The sequence below is a fragment of the Apis cerana genome, linkage group LG12 (assembly GCF_029169275.1).
Source record: "Apis cerana isolate GH-2021 linkage group LG12, AcerK_1.0, whole genome shotgun sequence".
Lineage (NCBI taxonomy): Eukaryota > Metazoa > Arthropoda > Insecta > Hymenoptera > Apidae > Apis > Apis cerana.
Genome location: NC_083863.1, coordinates 864,755 through 882,478, shown reverse-complemented (window position 1 = coordinate 882,478; position 17,724 = coordinate 864,755). Strand labels below are relative to the sequence as shown.

Sequence of the window (17,724 nt, the reverse complement as noted above, 5' to 3'; positions counted from 1 at the left end):
ATATAACTTATTATTTTTAATAGTTAATAGTTAATCGTTATTAAAAAATGCAACTTGTATTAAATATAACATTTAAAACGTCATTTTTTGAGAAAATATTAAATATTAAAATAATTAATATTAAAATTTTTTAAATATCAATAATAAAATGAATTTTTAAAATGAATTTAAGTCGATAAAATTTTTTCTTTATGTTATATTAATCTATGCAACAAATTGTAATAATATATGTAAGTAAATGAAATATAATGAGATATATATAGCATCAAATATATTTTATAAATACATTCTAAATTTTGAGTTAAAAATATATTATAAATTAACATTTTATTAAAATTATATGATATTAAGTTCCTCTTATTTTATATTATGAATATATTATGATATATATTATAACAATTATGAAGAGTTAATATTTACGTGTTTTAAGATTGCTTTAATAAAATTACAAACGAAAAATAATAAATAAATTTTTGATAATTATTTCTGGCAGAAAGCTTCAAAATTTTTTTTTATTTTTTCAGGCTTTCATTTATTTAAATCTATTGTCGATTTAAAACATTTGCACATATCAAATTATATTAGATTTTACATCGTTTTAGATATACATTATAAATGTAATATCTATTATTTTTTATTATTTATTTATAATTTTTATTTTATTATTAAAAATTAAAATATGTAATTTTGAAAAAAAAATAATAAATTAAATTTATTTAATTGACATTCAATATTTTGTCGTATATTGAAAATAATTGTAAACGAAGAGAATAAATAATGGGGAAAGGATAGAAATAAGATAAAAATATTGAAATCAATAACATTTTTAAAGTAACACAAATGAAACACAAAAAAAAAATATAAATAAAAGATATAATGAAAGAAAAATAGATATAAGGTAAGAATTGACAATTAGCATTATTGAAAATTCTTTTTAAAAGTATTCATAAGGTGACGCTTATTTTCAATTCTTACTCTACCTTATCTTGTTTTTGAAGATGTCTTTTATATTCAAGAGGTAGCGTTATCTATTAATTCTAATCCTATTTCTATATTCTTTTCATTATTTTTTGTCCTTTCTTTGTATGTTTTATTTATGATTTTTTGGAAAATGGCACTATTTTCAATATATTTACCTTATCTCTATTCTACCAATATTTTTATCTTAATCCACTATTTGCTCCATTCGTCTATAAATACTTGTTTAAAAAAATATGTTTAAGAAATGATTTCGATATCTAATTAAATTTATTTTTTAAAATAAAAATAAAAATATATTAAGATGTATAAAAATAATATATGTTATATATAAATTTATATAATTTATTTCGCTTTCTAAATTATTTTAAAATAGGATAAATTATTTCATAAAATATTTATTATATACATAAATATTATTTATAATTTATAAGAATTAATTTAAATATTATATTAATTTAAGTATAATATAAGTAGTAATAATTAAAATAAGTTTTGGATAAAATAGTGAAGATATATTTTGAAGTAAAATATTGAAATCTAAAAATATTAAAATTTTGATTATTTTCAAAAATAAATTAGAATAAATATTATTAGTTATAAAATCATTACTTTTATCACTCGGATCCCGATTTCCACATTGACGGTAATTTAAAGTTCCATTTCTTTTTTTAGGAACATATCCTGGTATATATAAACTGGGTACATCTAAGCGTCCAATTGATATAAGTTTGTTAAAATCTTGTTCTAAGTTGTAAGCAATTGGACCTAAATATAGAATTATAAAATAAATCCATTAAATTCAATATACTTATAAAAATTATATATTTTTTATTTACCTTTAAAATGCAATAAAAATTGAATACATGCTCCATTATATAAAACTTTAGTTTTTCTATTATCTATAGATAACATCCAATGAGGAATTCCCATAATTTTTCTTACATCTTCTAAAAATTGTGCCCTATAAAAATGTTTGAATAATGAATTGTAAAAATATTTGTATCTCGAAATTTTAATAAAATTTTAGAATAATGAAAAAGATAAAAAAAAAAAAAATAGATAAAATAATGTAATATATACTTACGCTACAAAACGTGGTGGTTTTCTTATATTTACATATTTTACAATATCGTTATCAGGTTCAATATTAGCACATGCAAATTTATTACTTCCAAAATTTTCGTCAAAAATAACAATAGATCTTCCCATTGCAGATACTGCTCCTGCTAATGGAAAATTTGAATCTGTAAAAACTTGTCTTTTCAATCCTATATTAATAGGACCTAATCGACCTGATATATCTCCTACATAACATCTAAGTGGTAAATCAGGACCGCATTCTTGTTTATATAGATCATCCTATTAAAAAAATTATTTTTATTAAAGTAAAAATTTTATATAAATAGAAATTATACATAATTTTAATTAATACATTTAAAGGATCAGCTAATTGTGTAAAATAAGGATTCCACACATATCCACCAGCTACACATCTAGTATCCTTTATTTTAACAGCTGCATCTACTCCAACAGGATTTACATATATTGCCCAATTGTGATCTTTTGTCTATAATTAAATATTTTAATTTAATCCAAAATTTATTATTAAATTTTTTCAACTTTCTTAATAAATATTTCAATTAAATTTTATCTATAATATTATTTTTTATATTATAAATTTTATCTTACGATATTACGATCATATTTTCCAGGATGTCGTAAATTTACTTCAATTATTGTTTCGCTTTGACCTCCATCTTGATGAATAAGTTGTGTCTATAATAATTAATATTAAATCATATTTTATATTTTATTTATATTTACATTTCTAATACCATTCTTATATAGCCATATGCAAAACCTTGTGGATGATGAAAAGAAGCAATTGCTCTTAATTCTATGGCTTCAGATGGTGAATATCCTCTTTCTATAGTTGAACAAGCCCATCTTAAAAAAAAAAAAGATTATTTGAAGATAAGTATATAAAGTATTTAAACAAAATAAATAGAAAAAAATTTAAAAAGTAATTTTATAAATTAAAATAACTACCGTAAATTTTTTTCTTTTTTATGAATTACAATGCTTCGACCTAGTATACTTGTTGGTCCAAATAAAGAAAGCATTGTATCATTAAATGTTTTCATATATCTTTTTTTATTCTCTAAAGTCCCAAATTTTCCACTAAGATCACCCATTTCATATTGATCACTTGTTCCTTCTTCTGGAAATGGTATATTACTAACATTAACATTTAATGGATTCCAATGTCCATACAAGGATGTACTTTCACATGGAAATTCTAAATCTTGTTCAATTGGAGTCTAAAATATATAAACTTTCATTAAAATAAATAGAAAAGAGATTCTACTGCATTAGTATTACCATATGTACATGATATCCATTCATTTTTTCATCTAATCCATCAAGATTTACTTCTAGATTTGTAACATCATATTCATTTTGTTGTATAAATTGTAATTTCCCTTTCAACAAAATAAATTCTCCATTTCCAAACCAATCTTTTACTATAGCTTTGCGACGATATGTTTCACTAATTCTGTATAAAAATATTGATATCTTAGTTATGTTAGTAAAAAAATTTGATATTAGAAATATATTTGATTAAATTTTTTTTTATATTTTATATGGAATTACATTGAACATGCTAATCTTTCTCCTCTTGCACGAGGTCCATTGTCATCATAAATCACTAAACTTTTACCCAATATATTATTAGGACCTGATAAAGCTAACATTGTATCTGTGAAGAGTTTTCGACTTATTAAAGTCCCATGTAATTTTTTACCAGCAATATCAATGGTATTATGTCTTATAAGATCTCCTACACGACATAATGATGTTTCTAACATTGAACAATATTCATGATCTGAATTCCATTCTACCTAATAAATTGAAGTGATATTTTTAAAAATATAATATTATAAATAAAGGAAAATTATAATATAAATAATATTGTACTTGATTAATTATTATACTTTATAAGGATTATAAGGTTCACCAGTACTTAAACATCTATCCATCCAACTATAATAATCTTTGCCTGGTGGATTATCATGAATCATCCATCTAAATATTGTTGAATTATTAAATTGTTTAAATTATAGTTAAATTAAACACTTTTGTTATAAGGATTTTTGATAATAAATACATTAAAATATCATACCTATGATGTCCTGAATTATTTAAAGTATTACCATCTGCATGAATTAAATTTTCAATTATAATAGTAGTATCCATTTGAGGTTCATTTTTTGGTTGGCGAAAAATTATTTTTCCAACAATTGGATATCTATATATTACTTGTGCAGTTACTATTGGCATTTCTCCAGTATTATCTGGTAAATAAAGATTTATAGTGCCACAAATCCATGGCATGATACTTTGATTATCAGTTTCATTATACCTGTTTTGAAAAATATGCATTATTATTTATATATTTTATATAAACTATTTTAAAAAATTTATATTTTATTTATTATTAATAAATAAGAATAAAAATAATTATATATAAATAAGAATAAAAATAAAATAAAAACTTTATAACTATTTAAATAAAAGTTAAAATGAAAAAAAAAAAGAAAATTTGTATAGAAATAATAAGTACTTATGAAGAACAAGGCCTCGATGAATTACACTATACATTCCTGAAAGTGGAAGATATGTATCCCAATAAATTCCATTAAGTTTAGCACTTCCTGGTAAGATATCATAATGATAGAATCCTTCTTTACGTCCTTGAAGTTTCCCAGAAAGATCACCAATGGCATATTGATCTTGAGTTCCAAATCCTTTATATGATTATTCCATTAATATTTGAATACAATTATTTAAATATATCATATTAAATAAATGAATTTAACTAAAAGAAACAGTTTAATATGTTTACCTGCAGGTGGTATTGTCATCATATCAATATTATTTGGATTATATATTTGTTTAGTTGTATTGCATAATTCAGCAGTAGTACTTGAAATTTTTATTGGATCTGGAGGTAGTTCATGAATACTATATGACTTTATTTTAGTAGCATAGCGTAATCTTGTTTTTAAGTCATTGATTGGTGTTAATGATACATTAATCCATGTTGGGTAAAATGGAATTATTTGAGTTAATGATACTTCTCCTTTGATACCATGAGAATTAATTAAAGTTCTAAATTCAAATCCAAAATAATTTAAATTAATATGAGGAAAAATAAGAATACTGATATTTTATAATAATATGTGAAAGATAGTTTGATAAATGTAATATAATTTAAATAAAAGATATAAAAACATTTAAATTATAAAATAATATAGATAATTGTACTTACTTAGCAAAGATAGGTTTTCTGTAATTAATCTTACTACATGTTAAAAAGGAATTTTTATGCTTTGGATGAAATATGACTAAATATAATTGACGATAGGGTTCAAGCAAATCAATAGGTAATAGAGATAATTTTGAATCCTTTTCTAAACTTTTATATCTATTATGATGATCTACAGCTACTTTTATTTTGCCTAAACGTATATCTATATCACCAATTGCTTGACCATTACCCGCATTATCAGGATCAAAAATAGTTTGTAAAATGTTGCAACTTGATTTATCTGAATAATAAATAAGAATAGATATTTAGTGAAAATATATTATGAATTTATAAATTATTGAAGTATGAATTTGATATAATTTATAAGAAAATTATACCTTTACTGATGTCAAGAATGTCAGTTACATAAATTTTCCAATAATGTTCTGTATAGTTTGTACCTCGTAATTTTTTATTATTAACGTGATATAAATCTACATAAATTATCGTATCACTAATATCATTATCACCTAACCATCGAAACCAAATACTTCCTGCTATAGTATCGTAAAAGCGTACTTCAGCAAATTTTTCTACGTTATTTTCTAGTACCTAAAAATTCAGAAAATTATAATATTATATTTCAAAAAGATTTATATTTTAAAAATTACCGTTATTGAAGCACAAATGGTTCTATCTGAATATACATCTTCAAATATTAAACCTTTGCCCCATAAACCCATTTCTCCAGTTAAACTAATCTTTGAAATTTCTGTAGATCCTGTTTCATTTCCAGGTATAACAAGTGGTCCAATAAGTTCTGTTAAGTTGATGATACTACACATTTAAAGTTGCAATTTTTAAATGAGATATGTGATTATATATCGAAAATAAATTTTTTAATTAAAAAATGGGAAAAATACCTTTTTCCAATATATTGTCTATTACATCTATCGTTTATAAGTGTATAATCGACAGGAAATTCAGTAATTGACCAAAACCATTGTTGTTCCGGATATTGTAAAGTTGTTTCGAGTGAAAATCGAATTTTTACGGATGTCTCTGTAGCTTTTTCAAATTGAATTTCTCCATGAAGCCCGCCAGAAGAAATATATGAGACAAGATGTAACGAATATGCAATATTAACTGTAAAGAAATAAATAAATTATAAAGAAATTAATAAAAAATTTATTAATATGATTTAGATATAAAATATGACTCACTTACTCAAACTTATATTAAAAAATTGGAAAGAATTTTGAAAAAAATTTAATTTTTTTAATAATTATTATTATTGTTAATGAAAATCGGTAATTATTATTATTAATATAATAAAAGATATAATGATTTTACAATTATTTTATTACTGTTATTCTCAATTTAATTATTTTACAAATTTTATTTATATTAAAGAGAATAATATTATTTTTTTATTATATATGAATAATATTCAAAAATATGTGAAGATATAAACATATTATTTCTTTACTGTAATTTTTTATATTTTATAAAAATCTCGAATACATATTTTAAAATTTCAAGCAAAATTAAACGATAAACTTAAATGGATAAAATTATTATTAAATAAAATCAAAAATATATTTTCTTTATATAATATTTCACTCACCATAATTTAACAAAAAAAACCACCACATTTTGTTCTATTATAAAATAACATTTAAAAACATTTTTTCTAAAAATAATTTGAGTTTTTACTTTTGTTTTAATACAAATAATTTGTGATCTAAACTATACTACGTCAGACTGTTACCTTATAATGAAAACCAGTCAAGGCATGTTGTCTTTACTTTCTTATTTCTTTGAACGATATGGTGGGAGTATCGTGAAGGCGAAAAATGGTACACAACTTTCCCATTGAGGAAGTACATGAAATCATAGGTTATAAAAATACTTGACAAAAAAATTATTATACATTGCATTATATATTGCACATTGTACATTAATAAATTAACAATTTATTTATTTATAAAATAATTGAAGTTAGAAATATATATTTATTTAATTTTCTTCTCTTAAATATATACTTAGTAAATAAAATTTTATAATAATTTATTGTATGTCTATCTTTCTAAAATGATTCTATCTTTATAAAATAAAAAAATTTTTAATAAAATGATATTATATATATGTTTTATATTTTTATTTTTATATTATGCGTTAATGTATTCTTATTAAATAAAATTATTTTTTTAAATCAATTTTTTGGATCAATTTGAGTATAAATATATTAAAATTAAATAATTGAAAATTAATATATTTTTATCATTTTAAAAATAAAATTAGAATAGTAATAAAATATTAAAGAATTTTAAACTTTTTGAAAATGGAAATATTCATACAAAATAGTTCCAAAGTTAATAATTTATTTAAATGAATAAGATATAATTGATAAAAATGATTAAATTTTAAAGAATGAAAGAAAATACTATAAATAATGATGGAAAAACGAATTTCGTTGTGAAAATGATCACAGTATATAATGATCTTAAGCCAGATTTTATTATTAAGTCGAGCTATGTAAATAATTAACGGTTCTATTGTAGTTTATTATTAGAAATGGATATACAGATATTTTTTTAAGCAATAGACAAACGTTGCTCTTTTTATAAATAATCAATAGTCAATTTTATGTTAAAGATAATCCTTTTTTTATTTTGTTTGCTATTTGACTTTTTATTTACCATTTTTTATTTGTTAATATTTAAGAAATTTTCTTTTATTTATTTCTTTTATCACGAAAGAATTTTTGACAAATGATACAACTGTAATATTCAATAGTATATTGATTATGCAAATTTATATTTTTATGAGCATCTTGAAATATATTAAAGATTTTAGAATTTTACCTCATTTATTAAATATTTAATTTATTTTGGATATTTTATACATTTTTGTACTTTAACTTTTAAATATAATAAATTTTTCTTCAAATACATAAATATTATTAATATACTTACGCAATATTATTTTAATTAATTAATGTCGTGTACTTATTAAATTCAGAAATTATTATAATTATTAATATTAAATTATTTTTGAAATATATAAAAAAGAAAAATGATAAGACACATTGAAAATTTGAGGTAATTCAGGTATTCAGAATACGCTAATGTTTTCTGATCTCAAATATCGGTCAGATATTTTTAGTAACCACGTGTTTTGATCATTCCGGTGCATAAACCGGAAATTTATATTACATTTGAAAAATACTTGACTGTTAAACATTTTATTTTTAATATTAAAGTGATAATTTTTTTTTAGAAAATCGTTAAAAAACCATATTTACTTAATACATTTTAACAAGTTGTTTTAATGGCATTTTTCCATAATTTTTGCAATACTTTTCTATAATATAAATTAAATTATCACATTTATGGTTCACGATAAAAAATAAACTTTACAACTTGTTAAACGAAATTTTATTTTTTGAAAACCGCAAAAAAATTTTTTTTCATCAATGCAAAAAGCAATAATACAAAAAATTAAACAATATGATTGATATTATCATATCACATTCATATTTTTTTTAGCGCCAAGAAATTATTTACTATCTCTTTTACTGCAAATTTTTTTAAATAATAAAAGAGAATAATAATTGAAAATATCAATTAATTGGAAATATAAATTAATATTAAATTTTTCTTTAATCGAAACGACAAAAAATTTATTGAAAAGGGAACTAAAAAGAATTTTCAATCGAAATCGAACTTTAAAAAATGAAATTAGTTATTAATCGATTCAATAAATAATTTAAATACAATTTTTAAAAAATTTATCACTTGCAAGAATTAGAAATGAATAAAAGGAAAAAAATATATCCATGATATTTTCCAATTTATCCATTACAATACTTCGATACAGAAATTACTTAGAAATATTTATTTCATTAATTTATTTGTCATAACGAAGACAGCAGGAAGAAAACGACAAACGTCAGATAGAAAATTAATAACTTAGAAGGGATTGGAGGACACTTCCGCAACGATGGCCGCAAAATGGTGACGGAAGAAAATTTCTTCCAAGCGTCAGATATCGAGGAAGGATTTTAACCGTGCATAATAACCACTTTCCTCCATCCTTGACTCATATATATTTTTCCCCCGAAAAAAGTATATCTGCGAAAGCTGCGAAAAAGGGCCCAGCGGCCTCTTGACGGCTCTTACGATCTCTCGGCAAACTGTTTTAGTCGAAACGTTGAAAGGGTTGCTATTTTGAGGTGGCTCGCACTAAATATGGTCAGATAGGCGTTGGCGTTGTACCCGGGCAAGGCACCCCTGCTCAAGCAACGGTGACGTAGTGGGGGAGATGAAGCAAAGTTACTTAGACAAGTTCACTTCTATGATTCGGACAGTTGGTTCGTTCTGACCATCTCGTACCATCCTCTTACAAACCAACTGTAGACATGGTAAGTAATCGAGTAATAATCGTGATCGCTTCATCGTGGTTTTGGATGATTAAAAAATCGGATTTTTCCTCGGGAAAAATATTCGGGATTCCCGTTCTCCTCCCGTTGAATTTCATTTTTTCCTTTTTTTCTCTCTCTAAAAAAAAAAGTGGGGAGAATGTTACGCATCTGGTATACGTGATTGGTGGTGGAAAAACATGTTCGACCTGTTTGCAAAAGGGTAAATTTTGGGAAATTAGACGAATCGTATATCGTAAACTGTGTCTGGGATTGTATATATGTGAATGGGATTCACCAGAGTGCAAAAATTTGCACGAAATATACGATATTTTGTGTTTTAATGAAGTGTAAACAGTGATCTCTAGTTAGATTTTTGGCCGTTCCCATTTTTTAATTGGATATATTTATTATTTGCTTTGTTCCGTGAGTTCCATTTGGTAGACGCAGCTTTGGATTTTAATCCTTGTAATTGGAATCAAATTTTTGACTTTGGATTTCGATTATTATTTTTCTACAATAAAATTGTAACTTTATAACGTTAAATCAATAGGAAATATGCCGTATATTTAATACACCATTGGATTTGAAAATCTTTCAATGGAAAGATAACAAATTTTAAGTTTAATCTTAATAAAAATTTACTGTTTAACTAGTCTGTAAAATTTCTGATATTCGATTTTTCATATACAATTCATGTTTGAATACAATTTGCTTCAATTATATTACGTGTAATTAGATATGGTTGAATTTCTTTTATTTTATTTTATTTTTTTTTTTATGCTATGCTATGAACGATATCATAGAATCGAGTTTACTTTGTCTTATAAGATCTATAGTTGTTTATTTGTTAAATATATATTATAAAAATAAGAGAATTACGTAAGTGCATAGTAACTCGAGAGGCTGTACGGGATAAACGGTCTATATTTGTCTTGGCTTATTTTCAACTGTACTATGGATGATAGAACGATCCTATTTTTAACTCTTATGAGCAACGCCTTCCGAATTTTCTTTGATGTTATTCAAACTCGCTCTCGGCTAAATTAGATAATAATTGGAATACTTTTGTTATGCAATTTCAATTATAATTTCAAAAAATGTTTCGTTCCATTTACAAATAATTTGTATTAAATATTTTATCGACTTATTCTTTCATCTTTTTATTTTATATATTTTGAAAAGTTGCGACTTGTACTTTTTTGATAAAAAATTGCCAAAAAAGATTTATTTACAAAGAAGATTGCATATTTATTGTTACAAGCTTTGTATAAACATTGTAAACATAATATAATGTATTAATTAAAAAGATACAAAGAAAAAATAAAGTATTTTCTTTTTTTTACAAATTTTACTTTTTGATTTTACCCGTTGAACGAAATGGAAAAATTAAATTTAAATATCGATTTAATTTTTGAAGAAGTTTGATAAATTTTTATTTTTCTTCTCCCAGGAGAAATTTAAATAACGTTACTCGAATGTTACACGAAATTACGATGAATTTTAGGCGGATAAAGAGAAGAAGAAGAAGACTAAAAAGAAGGAGGAGGCAGCGCCAGCACCTCCTCCACCAGAACCGGAACCGGAACCGGAAAAGCCACCAACCCCAGCACCAAGTACACCCAAAGAATCTGGCTCAACTCGAGCAAGTAGTCGGGGTAGCCGCAAAGCTAAACGCGCTGGATCCAGCGTGTTTTCTATGTTTACTCAGAAACAAGTTGCCGAATTTAAAGAGGTAGATCGAAATTTTACACGAATAATTATTATTACACTCTAAAACCTAATTTTTAAATTCATAAATCTTAAATTCGAAGCTCAGAATACTTTTTTCCCTCCATTTTTTTTTAATTCATTTTTCAAAGAATTAAATTTCTACGTTTAATTTTGTCACTAATATAAAAATCATTATACTGATCACATTAAGACGAGTTCAAAATCATTGAAGACAATCTCAATTGGATTATTCGTTATTTACTTTAGAGTTTCAAATAAAAGTATTTTGTAACATGTATGTCGAGGCTTCGATTCATAATTAATAAGAATAATAAAGAATAATATTTTTTATCGATTACATCCACCAGGCATTCCAGCTTATGGATCAAGACAAGGATGGTATAATTGGAAAGAACGATCTTCGTGCCACTTTTGACAATGTTGGCCGTCTGGTCACTGATAAAGAGCTTGACGATATGCTAAACGAAGCTCCCGCTCCTATCAACTTTACTCAGTTATTGAATCTGTTCGCATCTCGCATGTCGGGATCAGGTACCAATATGCATATATTCATAGAGATATGTGATCACACTTATACAAATTTTTTAATTTATCTGAATAATCTAGAAATTTTCTTCGATAATTATCCGATATTTTGATAATATTATTCTTTTTTATTCTCAGGTCAGGATGACGATGAAACCGTAATCGCTGCCTTCAGTACCTTTGATGTCAATGGTAAAATTGATGGTGAAAGGTGAGTGATGAGAATTAGGTTTTGTTTTAAGTTTTATGGAAAAATTGGAGATTCATTATCTTACTTTAATGTTGAGTTAAACAAAGCTATTTCATCCAGCAATGACACTTATAATTCTCCATATTCCAAAATATACAAATTGTTAATATATTTGTAGGTTATATTTAGAAATATTATGATACAAAAATTGCGTTAAATGAAGCGAGATGAAGATAAAGCCTCGCTTTACCGCCATCTGGTGTAAAAATAAATAAATAAATTGCACCGTTTCTTTCAAATAATTTAATAGATTGGTTTAAAAAATATTTTTACTATCTTCGTAGCAAACATTTGAAAAAAAAAACTTTCAAAAGGAACAAATTTACTGACTATTTTTCATTCGAACAGATCCGCAATTTTAATCAATATTATTGGCGGACAATTCGAACACGTTCTTATAAAAATTGAATATCTCTTCTTTTCAGGTTGAGGCACGCCTTGATGACGTATGGTGACAAATTTACCGCGAAGGAGGTCAACGATGCGTATGATAATATGTACATTGATGATAAGGGATTTATCGACACGCAAAGTCTTATTGCAATGTTGACTGGACAGGAGGAGGAGGACGAGGAATAAATTTAAGTGACTCTCAGCATTAACAAATTTCTGTTAAAATTCTGTTCACTGAAAACGAAGTCTCGTGTTAGCGTCAGATCCGCTTGATCCGTTTCCAAGACGAAAATCAGATTTATTAGAAGTAAAAATATATATATATATGTTTGTTATAAATATTTTTCTTCTCATTTGTCTCGCGATAATTTTTAAAGAATGCTTAAAGATTTGATAAAATAAACGCAATAAGAAATGGATAGATGAATGAATAGGTTCTTGGAAGTGGAAACAGCGCGTCTGCCGAAAATCGAGGCTTTGAATCTCCATTATATTGTTCATATAATAAAATTATTTTAAAACTTTACAATGATTCTTGTTCTAATTTTGATCCGTCATATATATACATATATATTATTCAATATTATTACGCATCTTTTCCTTCCAAAATTCTACAAAACGAATTCTGACAACATTAAATAAGAAAGAATGTTTTTGCGTGTGATTCATTTAGAGAATAATTTTTGTATAGTAAAGTATCAGCTATTACGTTTCTTACATTTTGTATCATTTATAAAAAAACAATAAAACAATGTTTATCAGTAATACACATCGAATAAAATATAATTACTTATTATTTGGAATATAAAAATTTCTAGCAGAAAATTATATTCCATTTAATTTTTTGTTTTAAATTTTATCATTTATTTTTCTTTCGACGCATATAAGATGCAATCGTGCGTTATGCAATAATGTGACATAACTTAAAATTAAACTTTTAATTGTGATTACGTAATTTCTTGAAAGCTTCTCTGCTTTGAAATTGGCAAAATATCAAATTGTGTGTTGATGATAGTCAATTACATGTGATTTATAATTAATCATTAATATAAGTATGTACAGGATATTCATGGAACACTTTTGAAAGATCGATTCTAGAGGATTCTAGAAGAAAATAAACGCAAAAATATCGGTTGAAACTTATTCATTAAGTTATAAACAATTTTAGAGGAAGGAAGATAGAGATAGAGACCTCTCTATCACACTTTGTCCTTCTCATTTTGTCCAAAGCAAGTTTAAATAAGCCTCAATCGATATTTTTGTATATCAATTTTTACGTTTTGATTTTCAGAATTGATCTTCACAATATAGCATTTGAACAACTTTTGTATTGCAATAAAGTACTTATTATTATATTATAATAAAATAATCGATATTTGCTCTGTGTGCCTTTATTTTATAAAGATATTATATTTTATTTTAACATGGTGTCTTATTTAACACGAAGTAAGTGAAATACAATTAATGTAAAAATTTTGCTTCGTAAAATAGGTAACGTATAATAGTTTAAAAAATAATGAAAATAAAAAGTAATTTTGAATGTATTACGAGACAAGTTTTAATTAATTTGTTAATTAATAAAATTTACTTACTTAAAAACTTACTTGAAAGTTTTGAATCAGTCCGTTATACCTTATTGTCATTGAATAACATAGAATTGATTAAAATTACGAATATTTCTTGTTTTTTTTTTGTTTAATCATTGCTCGTTTTCTCGTTTAAACGATTTGTTCGTTGACCAGGACACTTTGTGAAATTGAAAACTGAAGAAATTATGTATCTACTGTTCGTTGTTTCAGCAAGGTGAAATATGACATTGTGGTACTCATGATCTGCAAATGCAAAAAGTAAGAAAGAATAGAAGAAAAATTAAAATAAATTTTAACATTCTTCAAAAATAAAATCTGTCTTTCTCGTTAAAATTTCTTTCGACAAAAACAAATTTCCATTTCCAGAATTTTTTAAATGCAAGTTCATAGTTAAGTAACAATCATTCTTTTTAATTCATAAAAAATTAAATACTTCTTTATACATTAAATATTAAATACTCCACTACCAAGAAATTTAGAAATTTGTTTCTAACAGATCAACAATCTTTTTGTGAAAATAAAAATCAGACGAATCATTCGACATTTTTCGATCTCGTGAAAAATAATAGTTACTTTGGTGTAAGTCTCAAGGGATATAGGAAAGAAACCGCACGCGGTCAGGCAACAGGCTCGTCTTGACCTCATGACGACAATTTGCAAATCTTGTCGTAACATTTTCCCAAACTTATCCATCGGTAGATTTATCCATGGCGAGGTGTACACGGCCGAGGCTATTTTCGCGCTTTCTTGCGTTACGCAATCACAACTGTACGTGAACATCCACAACTGGCACATACCGGCGAATAGGTAAGATATGAAGGAGATGCGATAAGAGAGGGTGAGATCTGCCTGTGTATCAATGTTATTGTACACGATGTTTAATTGCAACGTTGAAAAATAAAGATTTTAAGTTTGTCAATAAAAAAAAAAAAATAAGAAAATAAGTAATTTTTGATACAGGAATAATTACGTTTCGTTAAATACTGACCAAGATCACTTGATATCCAAGGAAACAGAATAATATACTGAACATTAATATTTGCCCGATCACGATTATTGTGAATATCTCTTCGAGGGTTTCGCAGAAGTCGAGGAGAGCTTGATGCTGTTGAATGTAATTTTTAAACGCGTTGTAACACTCGTCTGAAGAATTTGTATTCGTGTCGAGGTTTTCTTTCATTTTTAAAATTGGCACATTGGCTATTCTGTATTGTAATATACGAAACTGGCAAGCTACGTTCAGGCACAAGATGCAAAATATATTGTCGAAGCAAAAGTAACAACTGCCGGCCTGGTTTAAAGCAGCAATCTGTCAAAAATACGAGAAAAATTATTTCTCGATTCACGAACGCGTCAAGAAATTAAATGTATAAATGTATAATAAGACTTTCTAAGTTTGAAATATAAATATGGTGCAAATAATTTTTTTAAATAATTCGAATTAAAATATTGTACACTGTCGAAAAGAAATTTTACAGAAATTTTTATATAGATAAGAGAGCATAGGGAAAAAGCAACAATAAGAAAATGATTAATACCTGTATCGTGTATGCAATTTCATAATACGGTGAAATAGACAATGGCAGGTCCAGATACATATTAAATATAAGTATCCTATCTGTTTCGTTTCTTCCAATATTTGCTAAGATAATTATAACAATATTTAAAATGCGTATTTAATTATGTAAATAATAAATTAATATAATTGATGCTTTATTATATTACATTCTATTTTAAAATTTGAATCTTGACGATGCAACAATTGAATCAAGTTAAATTAAAAATTGAATTTAAAATTCGACAATTATAGAGATGTTGATGAACTTACTCAACAATGGTCTGAACATATACGTGAAAATCGAAGATAGAGAAGAAAATGTGAGAATACAGACAAAATACGCGGTTATTCTCTTCGTATCTTTCACGATTAAGTCTTCCTCTTCATCGTAGTTGTAATGCCAGAAATTTTTCTGCATGTATACCATCAAACCAAGAAACTTCTTCTGATATACGAATAGGCTGAAAATTTTGAAGAAATCCATGACGAGTCCCAAACCATCGCATGCGATGTAAGTACAGGCCTATAATAATGCGGTATTATATTATCGATTCAAAATATAGGATCGAAAAAATTACAAAGTACTTTCGATTGAATACCTTGGAGCAATACTCGCGAAAGAACATTAAAGAAAATTAAAAATAAAATTATTGACTAAATTCGATCAAGTTTTCAAATTTGGAACTGCCTTTGATTTGGATTCAAATTTTACGAAAAATTTGTTATACAAATATCGATATTTTTTTCTTTATTAATTTATTGTCGTTTCATTAATTTTGTAAAAAAGGGATAGATCGATAGAAAGATAAGAAATAAATCTATTTCTTCTGCAGCAAAAATAAAAATATACTTTTTTAAATTATCCAAACTTTTACGTTAAATTATTTAATATTGCGAAATATCCAAGTATAGAGCGATATAATAACAATTTAAAATTATATAAAAAGATTTATATAATTTTGAGAAACGACACAACTTTGACAAACTTACGCTAAAGTCTCCCCAATTGAAATAAAGTCCTCTTATTTGAACCCATGCAGAGAAGGTGATCGCGAGTATAGTATACCCGACCATGCCTATTCTGAACCATTCTTCCAGGCGACTGGTGGTTAACCAAAAGCCAACGACCCTTAGATAGAAAGATGCTACGGTAAAAGCAAGGTCTTTACGATATTTCAAATTCATACTGATCTTCGAGCGATCAGATTGCACGACAAGGGATTTATAGGGAGAGAGCGTTCTATCAATTATCCATCAAAAGTTTCAGAACCAATCGTTTCAACATACCGTCCCTTTCATCTCCAAATATACTTTTATTCGTGTATAACCGACACATTTATATTCGACTTTAATGATATTCGTGAATTTCCACGAAGGAAAAGTATTAAAATATATCCATTGGCAAATGCTATCGATATTTCCTATGGTATTTTAGCCGTAATGTATATGATCGGTGAGTTATGCATGATTTAGGATGCGTTGCAGAACTCTTCATTGTGAAACTGTGTATGGTGGGGGGCAATCGAGTGTAACAGCGTAACAGAAAGTTCTGGATAGAACTATGTTGACGTTGTATCAGAAAAGAAGAGATATTAATCTGTGGATATTTTTATTGTTAATTGTGAAATAGAGATTCGATAAAGATAAAGTGTGATATGACATATTTAATTCGGTATAAGTGCATACGGTGGAGATAGGTTAGGAAGGTAAAACAAAAATGAATTTTCAAGCAAAAAAAGTTAAAAAAGAAGATTTTTGAAGGTATTTTTGATCTGTTATTTAATATTATGCGTTATCTTGTTTTGTGTAATCGGAAATAATGTTTTCTAACGATCGTCTAATTTGAATTTAATTGGAAATTTATGAAATAGCATAAGATTGATGTGATACTTGTAATGTTTGTGACAATGTACGACAATATTATTTTTTGTATATCCAAGGAAGAGATAGATGATAGAT

General features: G+C 25.4%; 3 protein-coding genes and 1 long non-coding RNA gene across 6 annotated transcripts; 2 read left to right on the top strand and 2 right to left on the bottom strand.

Moving 5' to 3' along the window:
- The first annotated feature begins 535 nt into the window (after positions 1-535).
- Positions 536-2,046, top strand: LOC133667090 (uncharacterized). Its single transcript, XR_009832233.1, has 2 exons — positions 536-898; positions 1,654-2,046. It is a non-coding gene; the product is annotated as an uncharacterized LOC133667090 (long non-coding RNA).
- LOC107992653 (uncharacterized) lies at positions 1,361-7,226 on the bottom strand. 3 transcript variants are annotated; one of them, XM_017048668.3, is made up of 20 exons: positions 7,065-7,226; positions 6,921-6,986; positions 6,217-6,439; positions 5,965-6,130; positions 5,692-5,905; positions 5,315-5,594; positions 4,889-5,154; positions 4,607-4,790; positions 4,166-4,405; positions 3,978-4,068; positions 3,637-3,884; positions 3,364-3,538; positions 3,031-3,302; positions 2,817-2,928; positions 2,671-2,757; positions 2,414-2,548; positions 2,066-2,340; positions 1,818-1,942; positions 1,591-1,746; positions 1,361-1,518 (listed from the first exon to the last, which is right to left on the bottom strand). In XM_017048668.3, the coding sequence occupies exons 2-20, from the start codon at positions 6,946-6,948 to the stop codon at positions 1,427-1,429; spliced, it is 3,369 nt and encodes a 1,122-aa protein (XP_016904157.3). In that variant the 5' UTR covers positions 6,949-6,986; positions 7,065-7,226; the 3' UTR covers positions 1,361-1,426. The 3 variants fall into 3 exon arrangements, with proteins under 3 accessions (XP_016904157.3, XP_061939163.1, XP_061939162.1); XM_062083179.1 differs by lacking the exon at positions 6,921-6,986; XM_062083178.1 differs by lacking the exon at positions 7,065-7,226 and having other exon boundaries at positions 3,373-3,538; positions 6,921-7,058.
- On the top strand, positions 7,226-13,147 carry LOC107992683 (myosin regulatory light chain 2). The gene is made up of 5 exons (XM_017048702.3): positions 7,226-9,719; positions 11,224-11,451; positions 11,798-11,981; positions 12,114-12,186; positions 12,651-13,147. The coding sequence occupies exons 1-5, from the start codon at positions 9,717-9,719 to the stop codon at positions 12,802-12,804; spliced, it is 642 nt and encodes a 213-aa protein (XP_016904191.1). The 5' UTR covers positions 7,226-9,716; the 3' UTR covers positions 12,805-13,147.
- LOC107992682 (odorant receptor 13a) lies at positions 12,649-17,716 on the bottom strand. Its single transcript, XM_017048701.3, has 6 exons — positions 16,756-17,716; positions 16,036-16,288; positions 15,746-15,849; positions 15,196-15,516; positions 14,781-15,056; positions 12,649-14,450 (listed from the first exon to the last, which is right to left on the bottom strand). The coding sequence occupies exons 1-6, from the start codon at positions 16,948-16,950 to the stop codon at positions 14,391-14,393; spliced, it is 1,209 nt and encodes a 402-aa protein (XP_016904190.1). The 5' UTR covers positions 16,951-17,716; the 3' UTR covers positions 12,649-14,390.
- Between the last annotated feature and the right edge of the window lie 8 nt (positions 17,717-17,724).

Excerpts from the sequence above, each read along its gene's own strand:
- LOC107992682 (XM_017048701.3), bottom strand. The coding sequence starts at position 16,950 with ATGAATTTGAAATATCGTAAAGACCTTGCTTTTACCGTAGCATCTTTC. Across the intron at positions 15,850-16,035 it reads TATGTTCAGACCATTGTTGA|CAAATATTGGAAGAAACGAA; the intron begins GTAAGTTCATCA and ends TAATTATCTTAG. Across the intron at positions 14,451-14,780 it reads CCCTTGAGACTTACACCAAA|ATCATGAGTACCACAATGTC; the intron begins GTAACTATTATT and ends TTGCATTTGCAG.
- LOC107992683 (XM_017048702.3), top strand. Across the intron at positions 11,452-11,797 it reads AAGTTGCCGAATTTAAAGAG|GCATTCCAGCTTATGGATCA; the intron begins GTAGATCGAAAT and ends TACATCCACCAG. Across the intron at positions 12,187-12,650 it reads GGTAAAATTGATGGTGAAAG|GTTGAGGCACGCCTTGATGA; the intron begins GTGAGTGATGAG and ends TCTTCTTTTCAG.
- LOC107992653 (XM_017048668.3), bottom strand. The coding sequence starts at position 6,948 with ATGTGGTGGTTTTTTTTGTTAAATTATG. Across the intron at positions 5,906-5,964 it reads CCATTTGTGCTTCAATAACG|GTACTAGAAAATAACGTAGA; the intron begins GTAATTTTTAAA and ends CTGAATTTTTAG. Across the intron at positions 3,539-3,636 it reads GAAAGATTAGCATGTTCAAT|AATTAGTGAAACATATCGTC; the intron begins GTAATTCCATAT and ends ATTTTTATACAG.